Consider the following 22,685-nt stretch of genomic DNA (forward strand, 5'->3'; position numbering starts at 1 on the left):
AAGTCCAGGTCAGTGAAGTAATGTCAGCCCTGTCTGTAGTAATCTCAGTCATAGTAACCTCCATTAAAGCAGATGATTTAAATTGGTGCATGCTCCTCCAGGTTCCAGATCAGCGCCAGATATCATCCGGTGCCTGCAGTAAGCTAATAGTGATTTAAAAAAATATATGTTTAGTGATGTACTGCAGCCCAATCACCAGGATATAACAACATAACAAGGCCGCCAAAAGACCGACTGTAGTTTGGGTCAGACCAGTGGATATTTTTTTAAGGACGCCTGGGTATATTTCCATCTGTTTTTGTGGCATGAAAAGCAGGTGTTTTTTTAAGGGGACTAGCACATATTTTGATGTCTCTGTGGCGACCAACACTGGCTTTTTTTCAATGGAAGTTGGACCATTTCCAGCCGTGATCATGACAACCAGCACTGGCAGTTAGTTAGGGGGAAATTGGGTCATATCCATCCGTGATCATGGAGACCAAGCTGTCTTTTTTTCAGGGCAAGTCAGACCATTTTGGATCTGTGATTGTAGGGACTGAAACAGGTAAAGCCACGATGTATTTCTAACCTTAACAAGGATTTTTTTAACCTAAACCTAAGCAGAGCAGAAACACAACATTGCGACGAGAGAGAAATAGAAAATTAAACCTAAACAAACCAAAGTTGCAACAAAAATTCACTATCTGTGGTTTTGTGAAAATGTACTTGGCAAACATTTATTCTGGCGACCGCTTTGACTACATCTGGAATATAGTGTTTCGTAATGCACCATGTGACGTAAATAACTGCAAATAAAAACCACTCATGTTGTCACTCAGATCACTCACTCAATCAGATTTTAGCTTAGCTTTACCAATTGTAGCATATCATGTTGCTTATGGTGGTTTTACATGCCTGACAACTTTTCTCCTGTAAAAGTGTGTATCATATCATTGTGGCTAAGAAAGGCACTAAAAAACTTTGTTTGGGAGGAAAAAAATAATAAACAAAGAGACAGCTCGCACACAGCAGGGCTCCAATAACTCCTTATTTAATGCACCAAAGGAGTGACGTTGAGTTTGCTCATTTTCGACTCAGTGCCTGCCTTTTCTTGGTTTGGATGTGCGTGTACGCTCCTGGTTTCGAACAGTATAATAGCATAATTGTATAATCACCTGTTCCAGAATGCTCTGCAGTCTCTCGGGCTCCAGGTCAATGACGTATTTCCTCTCCTGACGTCGGTCCAGGTCCTCTAAGAGTCGGCGGTATGCTGCCTCATTGAAGCTCTCCACACAGATAGCGCTCACCTGGATTAACGTACATGCACGCAATCAAATGATACATTTATATGCACACAAATGCATACAGCATGTAGGAATAAGGTCATGCATGCAAACCACAAGCAAGTTAACATTTGTGTTTGAATAATAAACAGAAAAAAACAAGTGTCTTAAAGTGTGTATGTGTACTGTGTGTGTGTGTGTGTGAGATGTGTTTTTGGCTTGTTTCCAGGAACGTGCGTGTTTGTGTGTGTGTCCTGACCTGCCATCCGTTCTGCCCTGCTCTCTCCATAATTGCCTGCAGTATTGCATAACCTAGACAACAGCAAAAAAGAGAAGGAGAGAATTAATGCTGTACTAGGCAGAAGCCGTACTTGGCATGTGAAGTCATTATATTTTGCAAATTTTCAGGTAAAACTGAAAGTCGGGAAAAAAAACAAAAACAAATCACACCAGTATGTGCAAAATCTTTTATTTTGATCTCTGCACAAAATGATAATGTCTGGTCTTCAATCATGGGGATGAAACGCTCTGTACCTCACGCAACAGTCGTCACTTCATCATGCGACACAAACAGCTTATCATGACAAAGACCAAAACAACAAGACAGCTTCATTGATAGGGACATTTCAGTGAAATTAAACTTCTTATTGCTTCTTGCTCTGTAGTGAACTTTGATTCAAGTGCAGCTCATCTGAGAACACACTGCCACTTATCAATTTTATAGCCTGGACCAAAACACAGAATCCCCTTCCGAACAAAAAACGATGGAGAAGTGTTTGAATAGGGTGAATACGCCTCTCGGCATGGTGTTAGATGATTTCGGCAGTTTATATGATCTGACGAGCAGCAGGTGGTCACATTGGAGGCAATGATATTAGTATATATATATCATTAAGCAGCTGTCATGATGGGACAAAACAAGTGGAATAACAACGATGGCAAACAAGTCAATATCATAATAATAAGCCCTTGTCGTAATGGCATACAGCTAATGTACTTTTTATCATAATGAGCACTGTTCTCTCCAAAACCTTGGAATATGTCTGCTCTCAGCTAAAGTGGGAAAAATAAAAACAAAAATATCTCAGAGCCACGGTCTCGCAGTGCCTCGCAAGTAACAAAGAAAAACAGCGTATGTAGGCACAAAACGCTGAAACAAACAGACACGCATGTACACGACGCCGAATGACACACACGCCGCAGTGCAACAGAGCCAACTGTTACCCTGTTTTATCTCCACTCTTATGGAGGCAGCTATTTCCTGCTTGAGTTGAAACAAAAAGCACCTCTGAAGCCTCAGTAATCACTGTGTGTGTGTGTGTTTGTGTGCTACTGCGGTGAAGTGGGGTTTGTCCTCACATGTCTGTGTGAGAACGCGCGTGCCCCTTTCCAGCCTCGACAGTAATATTGTGTGATGAGTGTGTCTGTTTCCTAAATGAATGTGTGTGTGTTATAGGTTACACCCCTCCGTGAACTGTTTATGTTTATGTGTTTAACTTGTATTAATGTAATGCCACGCGCGGCTGTACGTACATTCATCTACTGTATGTGAATTTATGCGTGTGTCGGCAAGTGTGTGCGCATGCCTTCAGCCTTGTGTGCAGGTTTGTGCGTACATGTGTGCGAGTGTGTGTCTGCAGGCTGTCTGTGGAGCAGAGCAGAGCAGGGAGCGTAAAACAGATCGCAGCGTTACTGCCCATTTTCCAGCACATTACCGGCAGCAGGGCCTGATGGGAGCCTATAATGAAGGACCCTGCCTTGGCCTAGTCAAGGGTGAGCACAGCCCAAACTCTACGCATCCATCCTCCGCTCCATTTCGCCCCCCACCTTCCCTCCTCCTGCTATACGCTACTGTATATCCCCAGAGGCTTGTGATCCTGCCCGTCCCTTTGCTTCTCCTCTCTGCTGCCTCCCATCCACCTCCGCTTTCTCACCTGTTTGCCTCCTCCTCCCTTTCTTTCCTCCATCCCTTCTCTTTCCCCGCTGCTCAACCGGCTCCACTCACCTCACCTGACTCGCCTGCCTCCCCTCTACCCTCCTCTTCCTCCCTCCGGGTACTAACTCAGACAACCTGGACCAGAGGGAGGCTGGCAGAGTCACAGACGGAGCACAAACACACACACACACACACACACACACACACACACACACTGCGCGGCTCGCTGCTTTCCTAACACGCCGCTATACCGTGGTCTGGGGACTCTGCGTCATGTTTGACCTGTGTTTCTCTCCCTGTGGCAGGGAATTAGTCTGTGTGTGTGTGTGTGTGTGTTTGTGTGCACGCCAGAGAGAGATAACGCGCCGAGCATTCCCATGACAGTGGTTCGGGGGGCCGAGGGCGTCAGCTGTGCCTGCCCCACTAACTTATGTGTGGTGCATGATGGGATGTTTGAATTAAAAGCAGGTGAACGCTGGAAGAGTTGACGCCAAAACCCCAGATTCTAACTCCACTCCTCGTCTCTGCAGCTGTATCCTTTCATCAGCGGAGAGCCGATCCAGTGGCACAGCCTTTGTTCTTTTTCCGCACAAGAAAAACAAAACTCAATTTGGGAGTCAAATTAAGGCCAAAATTAATCTCAGGCAAATAGACTTTTAGAGATATGATTATGATTTGATGATATTGTTCTCAGTGTGGCATGCCCAAACTGAACACAAATTAAAAGGGAATTCTTCATGCAAAAAAAAATCATGTTTGGAAGGGGACTCATTTGGAAATCTATTTTTGATCTTCTCTAACTGAGTTTTTAATTCAGGCCCAGACAAAGAATCTACCCAGTGAGCTCTTTGTTATCGCCGCAGAGCGTATGAACCTCTGGCGGTGCCGTAAGGACACGATGCTGCTCCAGTCGCAGTCAGTTAGACAGCTTTGTTATACAGTGAAAACAGACTTTAATACTGTTACTTTCCCCCAAATCCCTCTCTGACCTTTCTCTTTGAAACCGACACGGAAGGAACGTAGAGTGGAAAACGAACAAGGGCCGGGCTGTAAGGCGAAGTCTTGGTTACAAGAGAACAAGCGCCACTGTACTGCAGCACTTTGATGGAGGAATTTAAAAGATTAACATACACTTTAACTCCCTCCAGTTGTGCAGTTCCCTCCCCCAACCCCCCTGAACCCTGTGACTAACCATGACTAATGCCTGTTATTTATTTTATTTTGTAACAGTAACAATCAACTTCAAGGTCCAACAAAAAAAAAAAGTGAATCATTGATTTTCCCTGAAATGGAAACCCTTTCAAAATGCTGTAAAATAAATCTGATGGAAGAACATTCAAGGCATATACCTTGTTAACGTATCGGTCACTGTGCATTTACCTCTGTCCGTGTCGTAAAGGAAGACAAATCGGCTCCAGTCGTAGTGGTCCAGCAGTGACAGCAAAGCCCCTCTGATGGACGGCCGGAGCTGCAGGGTGAACTGGCCCTCACCTTCAGTGGGGAAGCTGGGCGTCACGAGGCTGATGTGCAGGGCCCCACAGAACGACGTCAGCGTGTTCACCGAGCGCTTGTCATAAAGGCCAAAGATGGCGAAGACCCCTCTCGAATACTGAGAACAGACTGACGTGAGGAGGGAAGAGGGGGGAGGGGTGTTGAGGAATAGAGGTTCCCAGATGGAAGAAGAGGGGGGAAAAAAAGAGGAAAACATATCAGTAAGATTGTTTTTAACGAGCTTTGCAATAATCTGACAAATGACGGAGGAGAAAAAAAAGAGCAAATAAGGGAACGGGGCAGAGAGAGAGACACATGCTAAATTCCCACTGTGGAATCTGGTTACGCATTTCAAGCATTTTAATGAGCGACAGCTTCAGCTTGTGTCAGCTATAGATTCTCACCGCTAATTAGACCCACAAACTGTGCTCTTAGAGTGGCGAGTGTCAGAATCCATAAGTGCAACCGCTTTTGCCAAAAATACCCCCAATGAAACGGACATAAATCTTTTTTTAAAGGAGTCTTGTTGAGTTTCCTCCAAACTTTTTAATTTTACCCCGAACAACACATCACATTCATGGCACTTAAAGGGCAAAATCCTCATCTGCCACATCATTACATATAAATGTAATTATGAAGTATAAGCACACACATTGGCTGGCACGCTGGTGGAGTGAATTCGACTGCCATACAAGCCCCTGGCCAGCAATTTTAGAATTTTCCGACTGGCACAGAATCATTCCCACTAGCCTTAACTGGCACGGCTACTTATACAGTTGTTAAGGAAATTACAGTCAAATAATCCCACCTGCTTAGAGCTGAACATCCTTAAGATCCATCCGTGCAAGCACACACTCACACACACTCACAGTCACGCACACACACACATACGTACGTGCGCAGCAGCAGATATAAAAACCCTTGACCGAGCCGCGAGCTCACTTCAAATGTGAACTCATTTTCCACTACAACACTGCAACTCAGTCTTCAAAACCCCCCGAAGCTTTCAACCATGACAGAAAGGAGAGTGAAAAGCACTGACGTCCTCCGCTATCTCGCTTCCACAAAAATCTCTCCCTCGCTTCGTTTTTTGTCGTTCATCCGTGCACCTCGAAGGGAAAGTGTGTTTGAACAACATAAAAAAAAAAAAAGAAGGCTCTTGGGTGTGTGAATTGGCGAGTGGTGCATATTCTGACAAATCAACCAAAGATGTGCTTCACTCTCTAGGGATTGACTGATATTGTGTGTTGACTCAGTTTTTTTTGCAGTTTTTGATGCTCCTCTTTGTCTGCCCCCTTTCTCTCAGTCATCCTCTTATTTCGTCCTCTCCTTTCTGTCTTCAGCTCCATTCATCCTTTTCAGCCGGATTCTTTCAGCCTGGTATGCTTTGAGCTCGAGCTCTATCCTGCGTCATAATTCACCCTCCGCCCTGTAATACGTCACACTGGAGTAAACTGTGAGGCAGCAGGAACTGCAGACTTTGCTTTTGGCAACAACCGGCCATCACTCTGTAACCTTTTCTCTCTTTCCCCCCTCTCTTGATCTCCTCGTGCATCACTACACCCCATACCTTCCCTGCTCTCTCCCGTTTTCCGAGGCGGACGCTGCATCAATCCTCTCTATTTCAGCTTCCAACATCCACTTTCCTTCATCTCCTCTCTCCCTCCCTGACTGCCTCCTCTTTCTGTTCCTCCCTCTCTCCCTCCTCCTGGGACTCAGAGTAATTCCATTATCAGCTATAAGCCTCAGTGGGGGTAAACACTGAGGGAGATGCAGCTTTGACGGCTTGGCTTGTGGCAATTAAACAAAGCCGAGGCCCCTGCACCCAGGAGGCGATAAGGCAGGGATTTATCCTCTGATTATGACAGGAGCTAAATGTCTTCAATTCAGAGAACTAGCATACTACTTACTTAGCATGCGTCATTCAGCAGGAGCTGAGTCATGGCGTCCTCAAAGTTGACAGACTTAGTGTCTTCCGAGACGATTCTGATGGCATTTCCAGCTTTTACTCTACACTTCAGGGCACATAACATCATGAAAGATGGTTACAGGGATGAGAACACATGTGATAAACTACTAAATGATGGGTGCTACGTCTTAGTGAGGCACCAGCACCTGGAACGCACAACGATGTTCATGTTTAATCACCGAAGCTGGCTTCATAAGTGCTCAGAGGATAAGGGCAAAACGTTAATCCAAAAACAGCCAAACGACAAGGATTGAAGCAAACGAGACAGACTGGCATGATGCGTGCAAATATTCAGATTGAAATAGGCACTCAGAGTTCAGTCGTGGTGGCAGCTTGCTGATGAATAATGGCTCTTGGCTGAGAGGAATGATGTCCTCACGCTGTCTAAGGACAAAAGAGAAGCAACATACAATTGAATTTCTTTGACGGCAGTGTCATGGCAAATCCCATTCCCCTGCTTCACATAAATCTGTGTTTTCAGCTGTTTTGGGGATCGGAGCATAAATAGAAAAGCAGCAGAACAAACAGAAAGCATTGCACATGTGAACTGACATACTGGGTGACAGACGAGTAGAGGTTGGCCAATAGGACGATTCATAGACGACTTGGCTCCAGTGGCGGCACGGTAATTGTATACTGGGGATAATACTGTGTATATTCTAGTGAAAGTTACCTTATATAATACATAAATTGGCTTTAATCGTAAATTACAAGCATGACAATGTTATAGCACGACTTATTAATGCATAAGAGTGAATGCTACTTTCTTTATTTTGCTAGCTTTCTTAGCTTCAAAGGGCCCATGAGCAGCTTTTCGTAGGAATGTACAGGGCGCCATCTGCAACACTGTATTCAGGTTTATCGATACGTCCTCGGTCAGGGCAGGCCACGTCGGCTACTAGCCAAAAAGCTGAAGGATGGAGGACGAGGGAGCGAGGCAGAGTATGTCTTAGTGAGACTGTCTCAGCCAAACATGCAAAGAACACCGTGGTCTGTTGAAGCGGAAAATACAATGTATATCTTACTGAGGCATCTAATGCAGCAGCAAAGCAATGTGAAAATGTGAAATGTGAAACACCGCTGATGGAATCGGTGCAGTGTGCACTCCAGATAAAGATAAAGATAAACAAGAGAAACTAGATTACAGAGCAGGACGCGGTTGTGGAGAAACAACATCGAAAATGCAGAAAATGTCACCTATGTAAAAGTAATGCAGTAATATAACACGTACCATAACTAATTACTTTTGATGCTAAGTAATAAGTAGTATTATTGCCTTTTAACCAAGTGATACATAAAGAGTAACTTATAACACTTCCTAAGTAACTTTCCCAAAACTGCTCTTTAATTGTTTAAGTAATCAGCTGGTTAATTGGCTATCACCTTCTCCTGCTCCAAACCATCATAATCATAACAACCTTTAAAAAATCCACTATCACTCCACCACTGGACCGGAGGGCTGCTCTCATGCCAACTGATGCTTCTTTGTAGAAAGTTCTCAAAAACCACCGGCCTAGATTCACTTTATGACATCACTGTCTGCAAATGTTATTCTTTCCCCTCCACCTCCTGGGTCTCCATCGAAACATAAAGGAAAAATTGATAGCCATGATCCCAAACCGCTCTACTTTTAAACAATGAGACATCTGCAGCCCTTCACTCAGACACGCACGGTCCCGGAGATCATAACAAAAAAAGTGCGTCTCATTCTTCATTCATCCACTCTCTTTCTTCTCTCCTGTCATCCGTCACCTTGCTCCCTTATTCTCCTATTCTCTATCTATTGCTTCTGATCCAGGCTTTGACTCACTCATCCTTTTTCCCCTTGTTTCCCTTTTCTGATGCACGTCTCTATGGGCTTGTTTCTCTGCAACTCACTCCACCACCAGCACCACCACCAGCACCACCACCACCCGCACCTCCGCCGCAAGGCTGGAATGTGCCAGACAGTGGCGTCATTGTAATAAAATGTGTGCTAAGCTTGCTTCATAAAGCTTTAATGAGAGGAGGGGACCAGCGGCACGGTGCATCATCACCACAGTAAAAGCATCGGACACAATAGGTCCCCCGGGACTTTCTCTACCTCTGCCTCTCATTGTCCCCCCCTCGCTTGTTCTCCCAGCATCTCCATATGTTCGATTTCTTTTTCCTTTTTCCTCCTGTACAATCTCCCGTCTATTTCTGCTTCTTAATTGCTCGCTCTGTCTGTAAAATTCTCTCCCCTTTTTTTCTCTGTGCGGACCTCTCCATAAATCTCCCCCAAAATGTTCCTCCTTTATCTGCATTACTCTGCACCGTATATCAAGCCTCAGCATCCCCGCGTCTTCCTCCGCAGCCATCCCCTCTGATTCATAACGTTTGTGTCTCTGTGCATTTAGAAAAGCCCTCTCCATCATGCGCCTACCGTGCACATCACTTTATTTCTTGTTTTTTTCTAGTTTTTTTCCCCCCCATTTAAATGTATCCAATTTGCATAACGGGGGAGGAAATATATTGCCTAGGCAGTACGATACTTTACGGACTAACATCTCAGCTCTCTTTGCTTTTCCTGGTGTTGTTATCTGTGTGTTTGCACTCTACCCATATTCTCTCCCCCCCCATCTCTCCCTCCTTCTTTACCTCTCTTGGCACAGCGCTGAGCGGGCCACTTGTTTGTATTTCAGATGACAGCAAGAACAGATGCTCGCAGATAAACCCGCTACTGATTTTCACTGTCACTGCACTACAGCGCGACATAAAAAGCAACACACACACACACACACACACAAAGACACACAGAGCATAAACACACGTCGTATAGTACAACTTTCTGACTTTTTCTCTCCTGATGCTGCAGTCGCTTCCCACCTATTAGTCTGAGCAACAACCGCCTAGCTGCAGAGAGATTCTCCAGACAGCCACAGAAACACTGCAATAATACTGGGGGCTCTCATTACCTTTAGGTAAAGACCAAGATACGCACCTGAGTAAATGAGGAGTACAAGCCAGTTTAAAAGACATATTGTGTATTTTTTCTGGCATTGCCTGGGCTTACCTACAGTGCAGCACAGTGTGAGGGGAAGATAATGCCAATGATAAGCCTTTACGGGTTGTATAATTAGAGAGAAATCTACCGCCCAATGCTTTACACTGGCATTTCACGTCCTGGCCATTTACAGTCGTATCCATGAGGGAGGGAAGCTCCTGTTTCTATTCTGTTTCAGCGCAGCATGACTTCTTTATACAGAGGAAAGCAAAAGAGTGGAGCATCCTGCGGCAACCGGCAGAGTTTTTCTAACATGACCGAAGCTCTTAATCCAGACTGACACAACTGGTTCATCACGTAGAATAAATTAACACTCATGATCAGTTAACATACTGGAGAAGGGGTGATTATGAAGTGCAAAGAAGAAGCTAAAGTTTAGAAAAGTTGTTTTGCAGCCATAGATTAAAGTGAGAGGAATGGCGTAGCATGAGGTAACCCAGTATTGATGTTCAGCTTGGGTCTCACATTTTTGGTAGGTACATTGATGAACCGTTACAAATCATTTTCATCCCAGTTTTTATGGAGGCTACATTTTCAAAAGAATTATATCAATAAACTAAGGTTTCCCAATGTCAGTCAAATGAGCTAAATCTAATATTATAAACAAGTATTCAAACATATATGGGAACTGTTTGCCGCAAACATCAGCATCAGTATCAGATACCTTGAAGCTGCGAGTTGCTACTCTGACTGCGGTTAGCTGAGGTTATAGGCCGACACTGGTAGCTATCAAAATGAAACCACAGACCTGTTGCACATTGTTTCAAACCAGATATTAGGAATATACTTCTAACTTGTCTTCCCACTCACTTTGTTGTGAGAAACATAACCGTTGACTGAACAGTTTATGTACCACACAGGAACCAGTAAGGTTGGGGTGCATCAACTTCACAATCAGAGGATGTGTTCAGCCAACGAAAGAACTTTGTTTGTGTTTTTTCTTGAAGACCTGCATGTTTCCCTAACCTTAACTAAGCGGTGCGAGGGCCGAAATACAATCTTGAAATACGTTTAGTTTAGTTGCCTTGAGTAAATATCACAAGATAGTTTGGCTGAAAACAATAAAATATGTTAATGAACATGTTCCTGATAAGTCAAAGGACAAGTTTAGTCAACTTCTACACAGCCCCAAGTGAGATGAAGAGTCGGGCAAAGTTTTGTACTCCATGAAACATTTTTGGAACTTCACAGCAAAAAACAGCGTTTCAGCGTTCTGAAGTAGATAGGAACTTTTGAATAAACATGAAATCGCTCCACATAGCTTGTCCCGGGTAATCCAAGTCTCCAGAAGCCCAGAGATCCCAAATTGATTATTAAAACATGTTATTCCCACCTTTTTAAAGCGGAAATCTTGACTGTCGCTGCTGAGATGAGCGTTAGTGCACATCCAGTCCAAACTGGGTGCACACACTTGACAGCACATCAAGGGTGTAAAAACATCTTTTCAAATCAGTGTGGAATCTCAGGGCTTCCAGAGACTTGGATCTCGTCAGACGAGCTTTCATGGAAATCCCCATCAACTTCAATTGTTTCGGAGAATGCTGCAATGCAGCAGTGAACTATGAAACTTTGCCTGGCTTTCTATCTGCATTGGGGTAAATAATGACTGAATTTTCTTTTTCGGATGAATTCTTCCCGTAAGTGCCAGATGCATTTCCTCTTTTGAAAAACTCAAACAATCATGTTTTTCTCCAAAATGTGTTTGTTGTGACTAATTAGTGTTTTACACTTCATTTACAGAAGGTTGACAGAAGCCTTAGCTGGTTTTGAAGTGAATTATAATACTAAAATATCTCAAAGCCAGGTCTCGCATAATCATAACTAGCACTTTTGTGTCAGTACCTTCCCATAAAATTTAGGGGGAGGACCATTTGTTGAACTAAGCCTGAGCCTCTCAAATGCCTGTGCAAGCCCCTGGCTCTCTGGGTAGCATTAGTGTGTTGAACAGTCAATGAAGAAGAATAGGTGATTTCATGGCATAGCTCTCGCTCGATGGATTGGACTTGCATGCTGGGTAACACCGGCTACTTTTCTCATTTGATAGCTGCTCTCAGTGCTCAAAACCAGGGGCAGTGTAAAGATAGACACAAGAGAGGGAATGGAACATTGTACATGTAATTCATTCCTACATGTTTTGAATATTTGAATGACTGAATGCTGCAAGGGACCCAATAATATTACGTAAAACTGTGACTGTATTGTCTAGAAAACATGCCATTTTTACAGGAAAGGTTTTCTCTGTGGTGAGAATGAAAGAGTACTTTTATTCTGACAGGGGCAGCACAGCTCTGTTAAAGAGGAGGATTATAAAGACAAGACAGGAGACAAAGGCTGGAGATCAATAGCATCTGGCAGAGAGCACAGTCACCGTATGGATTTCATATTTGTTCCTCTACACTACAACATAGATCATGGCACAATGGAGCAACTTCTCTGAAAAACAAAACAAAAAAAACACTGCGACTCAGACGTCAGAGGGAGTTTCATCAGAATGAGGTCCGTAAAATAACATGACTTGGTGTTTTAATATACGTGCAGAGGTAAAACACCCATACAAATGACAACATTAAAGTGAGTCCTGATTGTTTTTCCAATGCCGTATGAGAAACCCTCTATTCGATCCATCCACAGATAAACATGGATTATATTTAGCCCAGACAACAACTTCTCATCCACCCTAAGCAGCAATGTCATGATGACAAGCTAAAAGCCTGAGAATCAATGTTCTGCGAGGGAGAGCGTGCTCGGAGATTTTATGCAACATAAAAATGAGAAGGCAGCAGGGGAGCTCTCTAAACAGTGACCAACTATTTTCAGCCGAGGATGCCAAAACAAATAAAGACTCATAAATGACTTCTGGAGGATCGAATAGTTCTGTATGGAATTGAGACTGTTCAGATCCCAGGTTGGTTTCAGGTGATGATACTGAAGTACTGTAGTTACTTATTGACCGGTGGCTGATGTCATGATCCATGTACCGATTACGTTCCATACACCAATTGATTGTTTGATTGTCAATTTCCTATTGCATTCTTTGAAGTGCTCTTCTTACATTTAAACACGCACAGAAATTTGCTTACTGGCAGTTAATAATGTATTCAAATCATTAAATGAGTTGCCATCGCAACATGCACTCACACACCTCTGTGTGTAAAGCCCACCACTTGAACTACAGTTCAATTTCTTTGGACCTCATTTAAATTTGATGCACTAAGTGCTAAAAAAAATAATGACAATCATAATGATATTCAAGAAACAGTGCTTTGGTCTCAGTATTAGAATTGGCAGATATCCAAAATCTGTTATTGGAATCCTGCATCTGTAGCTCTGTACTTTCCATACGCAGACACCAATGCTGTCTATAAATTAAAACAAGTGAATACGTCTTTATTATCTTATATCTTGTTTAATAATACATTTAACATATAAAACATGGTAACATGCAAAGTTCAGAAGCACGTTAATGTTGACCCAACATGGCCTCAAGCGTGGTCATCAGCAGCATCATGGAGAAGGGATAAATTATAAAGCTTGACGATCAATAGTCTGGCAGGGGAATTCTGCCACCTTATGGATTTCATATCTGATCCTCTCCACTGCAACATAGTTTACAAGATAACTGAGCTGCAATAGCTTCATAAACAGGGCGGCGATTATTGAGAGTGATAGCGTATTGTGTGCTGTGCTGTAACTGAGTGTGCGTGCGGTTCGCTGTGCTCGTGAATGAGGCCATTTATCCCTCTGTCTGCCTCCTGTCTGTCTATCTTCCCTCTTTCACAAAACTGCCTCAAGCAGAGAGGAAAAGGGGGCTTCAGTTGTTCTCAGCGAGGAAGGAAAGAAGAAACAGGGAGACACAGAAAGCAAGAGAGAAAGAGTAGTTTCAAAACCCACAAGGGGGCTCTGACAGTGACGAGAGAGGGTATGTCTGCCAAGCAGACACTGAAGAGAAGGTAGGGAAAGTAAGCAGAAGAAGTTGGATACCAAAGGCTGATATGGAGAATAAGGCAGAAAGAGAAAGTGAGAGAATGCTGCCCAGCAGGCCAGCCAAGGCAAAGAAAAGACTGGAAATTAGTCCTTAAGTGCTCTCACAGCTCTTTCTGAGCATGTGTGTTCCTGTGCGCAGTCAATTGAATGCAGTACAAACACACACTCAGGTTGAAACTCTTGCACAGCTGCCCCATGTGTCTGAATAAAGGCTGAATCTGGAGTCAGAGGTGAGGGACGGCAGGAGAAAAGGCTCCTGGGTAAAACTGCCAGACTCCACTGTCACTTCTTTATGCTCTTTGATTGCATCTTTTCACTTCTCTGAACCTGTTCTTGCTCCCATCCACCTCCTCCTCCTCCTCCTTCACCACCCTTGACTGCTCCTCCAGGTCCGGCCCCTCAGGCTGCATGAATGAAGCTTCTAAGAATAAAAGCACTGATTGGGGAAAATGACGACAGGTACCCAAGGGGGGCAGCGATCTCTGTGGCCTTTGGTGTTGTTGCAGTAAGTGAATATGCTAATAGTTGCTGACACATAGCTTCCCCCCGTCGTGCCATCGGAAAACAAAGAAACGGTATTTATTATGTCTCCTGCAAGCCAGTCAAGTTGCATTTTGCACCCAAGTCGGTTCAGACTCACAAGATGAAAGTGAATAGTTGATAGCTCCTCACTGAGAGCTTATTCTAACAGAGGACTGAGAGCCTTTTCATGTTTTTTTTCCCATCAAAAAACTCCATTATTTGAAAGTAGAACACCATTAAAGTGCAGTATGGAGTTACCTGAGAGCACAGAACTGCTGATTGACCCCTTAATTGACCAGCAAGGGGCTTTCAACAAGTGATTTCACAGGTAGGAGAAAGAGTCACATGGTGCAACAACAAACAACGAAACCAATGAGCTCATGACGGACTACTTCTGTATGTCGAATTAGTGGTTGAGTTAACAGTGAGGAAAAAAACAGTCAAATAGTCTTTGTTCCAATTTGTTATCATGCTCAGCCCGATGACGCCGATTCTGAAGGAATGCAAAGAAGCTACAAATTGTAAAACGTGGATGCGTCACACACATTTTCAACCCACCAGCACAGAAGAGCAAGGCTTCAAGGTGGACCCCCGAGATTAGAGTCACCAACTCAGTATCTGTGTGAATTTAGTCATTATCTCCCCTTCTGTTCCTGAGTTATGGTGTTGAACAATGGCCAGAATTATAAAGTGTTTTTGCAGCACATTATGATCATGATCACAGTGAAGCTGACCTTTGCATTTGGCATATAAAATGTCGTCACTTCATCCTCTTTAACCTTCTAGAAATTTGTTGTCACAATTAGTCTATGAATTCTTGACTTATGGCCAAGAAATGTGTTTTGTGAGGTCTCAGTGACTTTCACTTCGACCACCATCAGTTTAGGCTTGAGTCCAACTGGAGGTTTTAAGAAACTCCCTCAAGGAGTTCTGAGTTCATGAGAATGGGACGGACGGATGGACAACCCAAAATTAATATGCCTCTCTGGCAGTCCCCAGTGTGGAAGCATAAACAAGTATTTAAAAAAGAAACAAATCACAGACACCAACTGTGCAATTCAGCTTGGAAACTTGGAAAAAAAGGATAATTTTTACAGTTGCCTGTGAAGATAGAGAGTTTAAACCTCAATTACACTCACACAGTGGAATAAATGAGGAAGGTAGTGGGAGAGTAATTGCTTTGAAATTATTATATTGTTCACAGGGGAAAATGTTTAGGATACAAAAGGGATGATGCTGGCTTCGATCCACACCGTAGTTTCAAACTTGAGTACACATCATTTTGTATGTCTTTCGTGTTGTACATTTTTGACAGCTCTGTCTCCGATTGGTTTTCCTCTATGCAAGAACACTAGAATTATTCAAAACGCACAGGTTTATAGCATTACTTATTTTCCTACTCTTATAGTGGAAAGTACAATAAACAATTTCCACTGTGTGTGTGTGTGTGTGTGTGTGTGTGTGTGTGTGAAAGAGAGAGAGAGAGAGAGAGATTTCAGGCAATACAAATAATAACTATAAAGAAATAGCGTTCTTTTCACTGATGGTCTCGTTCGCTGTTCCTTGCAGTCACTTTACATTGAATGTTGGAAAGATTCCAGGCCTCTCACAAAGGGACAAATGCGTGGTAAGACTGTGAAATTGACATTTCATAAATACCCATTTTTGAATTTCACGATTTATATTATCCTGTTGTGATGTAGTGTATAACCCTGCACATTTGGGAAATGATGGGCCTCAAAAAACAACGTCCTTATTTGAAGTTTGGGGCATCTCTCTGCATTAGTCATCAATGAAAATGGAGAATCACAAGAAAGAAATGGGGAGCGAGGGGATAACATGCAAAAGTGATTGAACATTGATGTTGGTTGTAACTGGTACTGTCTCAGTCCAATGAGCCGTGGGTGTGACCAATCAGCTCTTCTGCGTCCCATTTTGTAAAGTCAGGAGGAAATGAACAAACTCTGGTGACATCTCATTAGTGTCTTGAGGTTGATATCTCTTAGCTCAGCATATTCACTTGGAACATCAGGCTCATCAAGCTCAGCCAGTGACAGAGTTGTATCCGGTTGGTGCCCTCCCTTCACATCGACCAAGAGACCCATGAAAACTGCTGAAGTCAACAGATATTTTCTGGAATTTGAGGCCACTGAATAATAAGTGGTGGACCTTGAACGGCAAGTATTGACTGCATATTAAACACATACATCTGTAACAACATGTGACGATCTCACATAACTGCAGCTTGGTGTTGCTAGACTCATTTGCAAATGCAAATTATAATGCAAATTACTGTTGAACCTCTCACTTCTTTATCAGTTTCCAAGGGGTATTTTCTACCGGCTCAAACCAACTCCTCTGGACACATTTGAATAGACCTCCAACCCCTCAGAGCAAGGAAAAATTTAACATTGGAGTTTGGTTGGAGTTGGTGCTGTAGTATCGCCTAGTGCTCCATGCACCACGATGGGCCAGAACAGCACTTGACCACAGCCTAATAACAGCAGGGTTATCTTCTGCCTTTAAAAGCACATTCAAGTCAGAACAGATAAGAAAGAGTTCCCCTAATCAGGATCCTTGAATGTTGTGTTGGCTGCTAAGCTGATGATGACCGCCATACACATTCGGTCCGTGACATCCAGAAAATCGATGTGTCACCACGGCAAAGGATCATCTTTGTCAAACATCCAAGCGGCATTTGCAAAAAGCATTCCAACCGTCCATATCTCTGTGCCCTTTAAGGAATGAAACAATGCTCGTTATCACTGTGCCGTTATTAAAAGATGTCCCCAGGACCTGTGTTCATTGAGGCTTGTCATAAATCTTGTAATACTGAACCTGGCAAAAAGAGGCTCATGGCAAAACTGTGGCTCAGGGCATTATTGCTCACAGCATGATACACCAGTAAAGCATGCGTGCACACATGGACACACACACACACACACACACACACACACACACACACACACACACACACACACACACGTTGACAATGTACTGCGGAAACTTTGCCTCGCTGACGAGGCTGCAGCCACAGAGATAAAAGATAGAGGGAGGGAGAGAGGCAGGGTAAAGATAAGAGAGAAAGAAAGGACCCACATGTCACCTGTCATGGTGCTGCGCCGCGTACCCTTAGGACACCATCCTTTAAACATGGCTAATCTGTGTGTGCGTATATGTGTGTGTGAAAGAGAGAGAGAAAGAGATAGCAAGAGAGAGAGATGTGACAGAGAGCCTTTTTACTCCAGTCATCTTTAAGCACTACTAACAGTAGCTAAAGCCCCGCGGGCCTGTCCGGTACGAACACAGTCATTCGTCACACATGCGCGTGCACACACACAGACACACCCACACACAGAAACACACACACACACACACACACAGCTGATATCAAAACCATTCATCACAGCAGACAGGGGGAGAAGGAGGAGAAGAGAAGAAAAGGAGCCAGGGAAGAGAAACTCACTCACTATGCTCGCCTCATACTGTATGTGAGCACTGCGCTTTCATCCCCCTCCGTGGGAGCGATCTCACGGAGAAACCTGCAAACACCACTGATTTCCTACGGTGTGGCACACTCGGCATTCGCTCCTCTTCTTGTGATGTGCTTTTTAGATTTTTCCTTGCAGTTCTGTAGCCGTGCATAAACCTTCAAATATTCTCATCTTGTCAATTTCACACACAGGATAGGCAGCCCCTCAGGTGCATGGAGCTATTTATTCCAAACACGGTTTGCCTATAGGTGTTTTTAGAGGCAGATGCCTCTGTTGACACGTCTCTGCGTGATTGCTCCTTAAGAGTGCCGAAACATGAAGAGTGCTGTGTCCTGTGCATACCCCGCAGAGACCTAACTAGGGCATAAGAATATATATTTTAACAGAGGTGTGCATGTAGCAGGGGACTGTGAAAATATTAGTTCACACCAAATGGTCTCTTCATTCTGTATGTTATGTCACAAACCACAGTTCGTCAATCTCAGACAACAGGGCTCCACACTAACTTTGTTCAGCACTGTCCCGGAACCATCACAACCGTTTTAAATGCCTTTAGGTGAACGTGAACCAGCCCAGAATTAAATCGTTGTTTCCTTACTTTATTTTCTTTCGCTATAGTTGTACTCAGCTGGAGTACTTTGGTACATTTATTCACTGTAAACTTGCAGTTCACTGTTTAAAGGTGCAGAACTTGCTCCCAATTCATGCTCTAAACAAGGTGTCAGTGTATCATCAGAGTAATTGCTAACAGCTGCCATCTATTGTTAACTAGTTAGCTTAGTTAGCCAGAGCACCTGGGAGATGACAGTGTTTACACTGCTGGCACAGGAGCTTTGGACCAGGTCAGGTGAGCAGATTAACATGCTATGCAGGGTTTGCAACATGTCAAAACTGCTATTCCTTCACATTCTGTTGATCATTTTAATTACGTTTTTGAATGTTTTCAACCAGAATTCTTACATTTTGCACATTTAACACATCATGTACCTCGCGATAGAAACTCACAGTCCTTGTTGTGTGTTAGCTGTTGGCTCTATAAACTCCATTATCTGTTAGTTATTAGCTCCGTTAGCTGTTGGTCCTTTTAGCTACTCACACCACAGAACTCTGCTGCTTACTGGCTGCTAACAGCTAACTAGCAATCCCTCTACTGATTTCAACAAGGATTTGTTATAATAACAATTTTAGGGGAAAAAATTGTTTCCCCATTGATATCAAGTTTACTTCCTCCTCTCAGATTTTTACCCACCATAGTCTCACCTTGAGTAGCCAGCCAGTGATAGTAGACTAAAACTTCAGTGACAACATTAGGAGACATCCTTGGTTGTAGTCAGAGCTGGATTCAGTTAGTCATTGCTAAGCAAAAGTTGTACATTCATAAAAAATCTCTTCTGCCCTAAAAGCATCCCAGGGTAATCTCTCTTCATCCAAAACATATTTTTAAGCTTGAACCTAAACACTAGATCTTTTAAAAAATATATATATTTTCAGTGCTGACAGCACTTATGTATGGGGTCGTATTATGTTGGCTTCAGGCCAATTAACCCTTTTCGCTTTTTCAGCAACAGATAAGACTTTTCTTGGTTTAAACTGTAGAAACTTTTTCCTCTGCTCAGATTCTCTGTCCGTTTTCTTTTGCTCTCCGTCCCCGACTCGCTCAGCCACACTCACTACACACAGAATGCATGATATAAAACATTTTCGGTTCTGTCCTTTTTTACATCTAATTTACTTCATTACAACAATTAGGGGACCTTTGTTTGACAAAAGTCTGCAGGCAGCAACACAAAATACATTTAAGTAATCAATCAACAGGGCGCAGATGACGGAGGACTGCTCTAGTGGCCTCTGGCTAATAACGTCACCTGACATCCTCCTTTGCTCCGAGGAGGTGAGTTAACGTGAGTTAACTATAAGACTTGTGTGTCCTGAAACTACTGATGCGAATGGGCTGAATTCCTGGTAGTTTTAACTTTGGATGCATCAGTGAGGATTTGGATTAGCGTCCAAAGCTAAAGGTAGCGCTGCATCTGGTGTGCTCTCCACGGAAGAAGAACGAAAGCTAAGTTTTACACTCTTAACACACAGCAAGCCAAATAACTCAGAGTAACTTAAAACGATGAAGGTTTATTTCAGAAGTTTGCCTCATGGTGGGACGGAACAAAGCACTGACCGCTGGCCGACGCATAATGATGCAGACAGTGCGACAGATTGAGAAGCTGTCAGCGTAACCTTCCCAATACTGTTGGCTGCTGTTACTGTCAGAAATGCAAAACGTCTCCCTGCCTCCATCCCTTTCATTTCACCATCGACCTTGTCTCCATGCTTTGACAGTAAAATGTATGGCTATATGATGGTCACAAATGAGAGGGAGGGAAAGAGAGATATCGGAGGTGAATTGAGTGTGAATGTGTTTTCTCAGGGGAGCAGAGAGATGAGACGGAGACATATTCCAGCCAAAAACTGCATCTAGGCACAACGTTGTGTATTCATATCTTTGTGTGTGTGTGTGTGTGTGTGTGTGTGTTGTACCTCTATCATTTTCCATTCTTATAACCACCAAAAATGGCTGAATATTACTTGATGGAATGTCCTAAAAAGTAATAAAAATATGTCCACATCTTTGTGAATATGTGTGTCTGGCACACACACACACACGCATGCACGCACACACAGATGTTGGTGTATGCCCTTCCAGCTGACTAGGACCACCATGATTGAGCGTGCTCACAAGATAAACAGAGCAGTAATTTAACAGAGGAAATGACATCCACCCACCCATTTTTCTGCTGTCTCACTCCTCTCCTCACTATTCCTCATCCCTCATTCAGTCCATCCATCTCACTGTCCTGGTCCTCGCCGCTGTCCTCTTCAGCTCTCCCTATCCTCTGGCCTCTGATCTCTGCTCCTCTTTACTGTACCGTCAAATCGAATTTTACTTGTTTTGATATGATTTGGTCAATTCAATTCAAGTCAGGTCAATCTCAGCTGACTCATCTTGTTATAGCACTGCGAAGGCTTCTGCCGTAGAGCCGAGCTGTCCATTGATTGTGTGATTGTTTGTTCGATTTCCGGCTCCACATGTGCTCGCTCCTGAGCAAGACATTGAACTTCAGATCGTTTCGGATGTCCCGGCGGTGCTCGTTGTGCTATTGGTGAGAATGAGACCTCCAGAGTCAAAAGGTCTGAAATTAAAATCAATGTTGGAATTTCTTCAAAGTCTTTAACAAAGATTGATCAAGTTATAGAAACTGTCTCTGAGTCTCTGATGCTACTTCAGTCGAAACTTAAAGGTAAGATCTGTCAGTATTTGATAAAATAAAACATAGGTGTAAACTATGGTATTATGAACACTGACGGAATGTAACTGAGTACATTCACTCAAGTATTGTACTTAAGTACAGTTTTAAGGTAGTTATATTTGACATGAGTACATTTTGGAGACAAATATTGTACTTTTAACTCACTACATTAGTTTGATAACTGTAGTTACTAGTTACTCTTCAGATTACGTGCAGCATGCAAATGAGTGCACGATTAAATTGATGTATTTAACAGCTATCAGATATAAAACAAACAAACAAAACAAGGTACCTTGTTTGGATACGTTTTACAATGCAATCACAGCGACTCAATTTAATTTCAATTAACAGTATTCCTGAAAAAGCAACAGCAGGAGATGGAGTTGTCTCTTCTGCACCGTCGTGTTTTCATTTCTGCTGCAGATGTCTGCCTGTACAGAGGCAGGCTGCGTCGGCCTATTTACCTCCTTGTTTGCAGTGAAAAAGATGCTTTCTCCTTAAAGTGCTAAGAGCTGAGCATATTTTTACTCAATGTGCCAGTGTGATTAAAGTTAAAAACCAATTTTACCCAAAGAGCTTTGTGCTTCCAGTAGTCTCATATCGTCTCATAGCAACAGTAGGAACCATGACTCGCACTTTTCCCCGAGCATCTGCTAAGTGTTGCTGCTAGCTAAAAAAAGAGGTGCTTGGTGGACTCAAGCCCTAAGTGCCTCATATCTCTCTTAGAATGAGCAAAGACAGCTATTTAATTAGGAGTACCAAATCGTATTTGTTTGTATTTATTCCGATTCAGTGATATGCCTCCTGCTCCTGCAGAGACGGAGCGCAGGGAGCGTTGTTGCAGTCTCCCGCTGCAGTCTCTGCCCTGCTGATGAAGCTGAAGATAACATGTCAGTACAAGAATCAGTAAAGTAGCCTGTTACGAGCTTGTATATACTGTTTTATTTGGATCTAGTAATAAACAGGTTCCTGTATGTTTTCTTACCCAAATGTACAAGACATCAATTAAGACCCCGATAAATTCTGTCAGTTTTATAGCAGACTGTTTCAGCACAAAGTCTTGGCTGACTCTCTATTTTCATGAATGAATTCAATTATATGCATTATCTAATGAAGTCTGGACATTAGCTGAATATACAGTACAGTGTCTGCACCAGCTAAGAAGGGTAACACTTTGCACAAGTGCAAGAAATTTGACTCAGTACCCACTTTATAGACGTTAGACAGGGTTGGCAAGGCAGTGACTGTTCAAGACAGTGGTTCAACATTTCTAAGTGTAAAACTCCTGCATGCTTTTCACGTTGGACCAGGTGCTTCAACAGCACATCACTAGATTTTGTTAAGGAAACTGTGGGACAGATTTACGGCCTTGTTCCCTGCAACAAAAACATAATATTTTTGACGGGAAGTGATGAAATCTGTGGCGAAACAGGTCTTTTGAGCCAAAACATGACATTTACCTAATCCTAGCCAAGAGGATTGTGTGCCTTAACCTAACCAGAGCACAACAACATTATGACAAGAGAATTAAGTCAAAAGAGAAGTTGCAACATAAACTTATCTGTTGTTTTGCTTAATCATTCATGCCAACATTTATCCTGGCAGTTGGTTTGCAGCACCAGCTGAGAAGGGTTTAACTTTGGACACAGTACAAGAATTTGGACCCAACTATTTTATTGTAAAAAAATAAAAAATAAAAC

The 22,685-nt window shown here is 43.1% G+C and overlaps 1 protein-coding gene across 7 annotated transcripts in view; it reads right to left on the reverse strand.

The window, feature by feature from the left end:
* gria4a (glutamate receptor, ionotropic, AMPA 4a) overlaps nucleotides 1-22,685 on the reverse strand; it is a 119,213-nt gene that overhangs the window by 65,496 nt on the left and 31,032 nt on the right. For all 7 annotated transcript variants that reach the window (XM_030440390.1, XM_030440381.1, XM_030440408.1 and 4 more), the window contains exons 3-5: nucleotides 4,579-4,818; nucleotides 1,522-1,574; nucleotides 1,155-1,286 (exon numbers count right to left, since the gene is read on the reverse strand). In XM_030440390.1, the coding sequence (XP_030296250.1) occupies nucleotides 1,155-1,286; nucleotides 1,522-1,574; nucleotides 4,579-4,818 (425 nt within the window). The remainder of the gene's footprint in view (nucleotides 1-1,154; nucleotides 1,287-1,521; nucleotides 1,575-4,578; nucleotides 4,819-22,685) is intronic.

Source organism: Sparus aurata, chromosome 2 (assembly GCF_900880675.1).
Source record: "Sparus aurata chromosome 2, fSpaAur1.1, whole genome shotgun sequence".
NCBI lineage: Eukaryota > Metazoa > Chordata > Actinopteri > Spariformes > Sparidae > Sparus > Sparus aurata.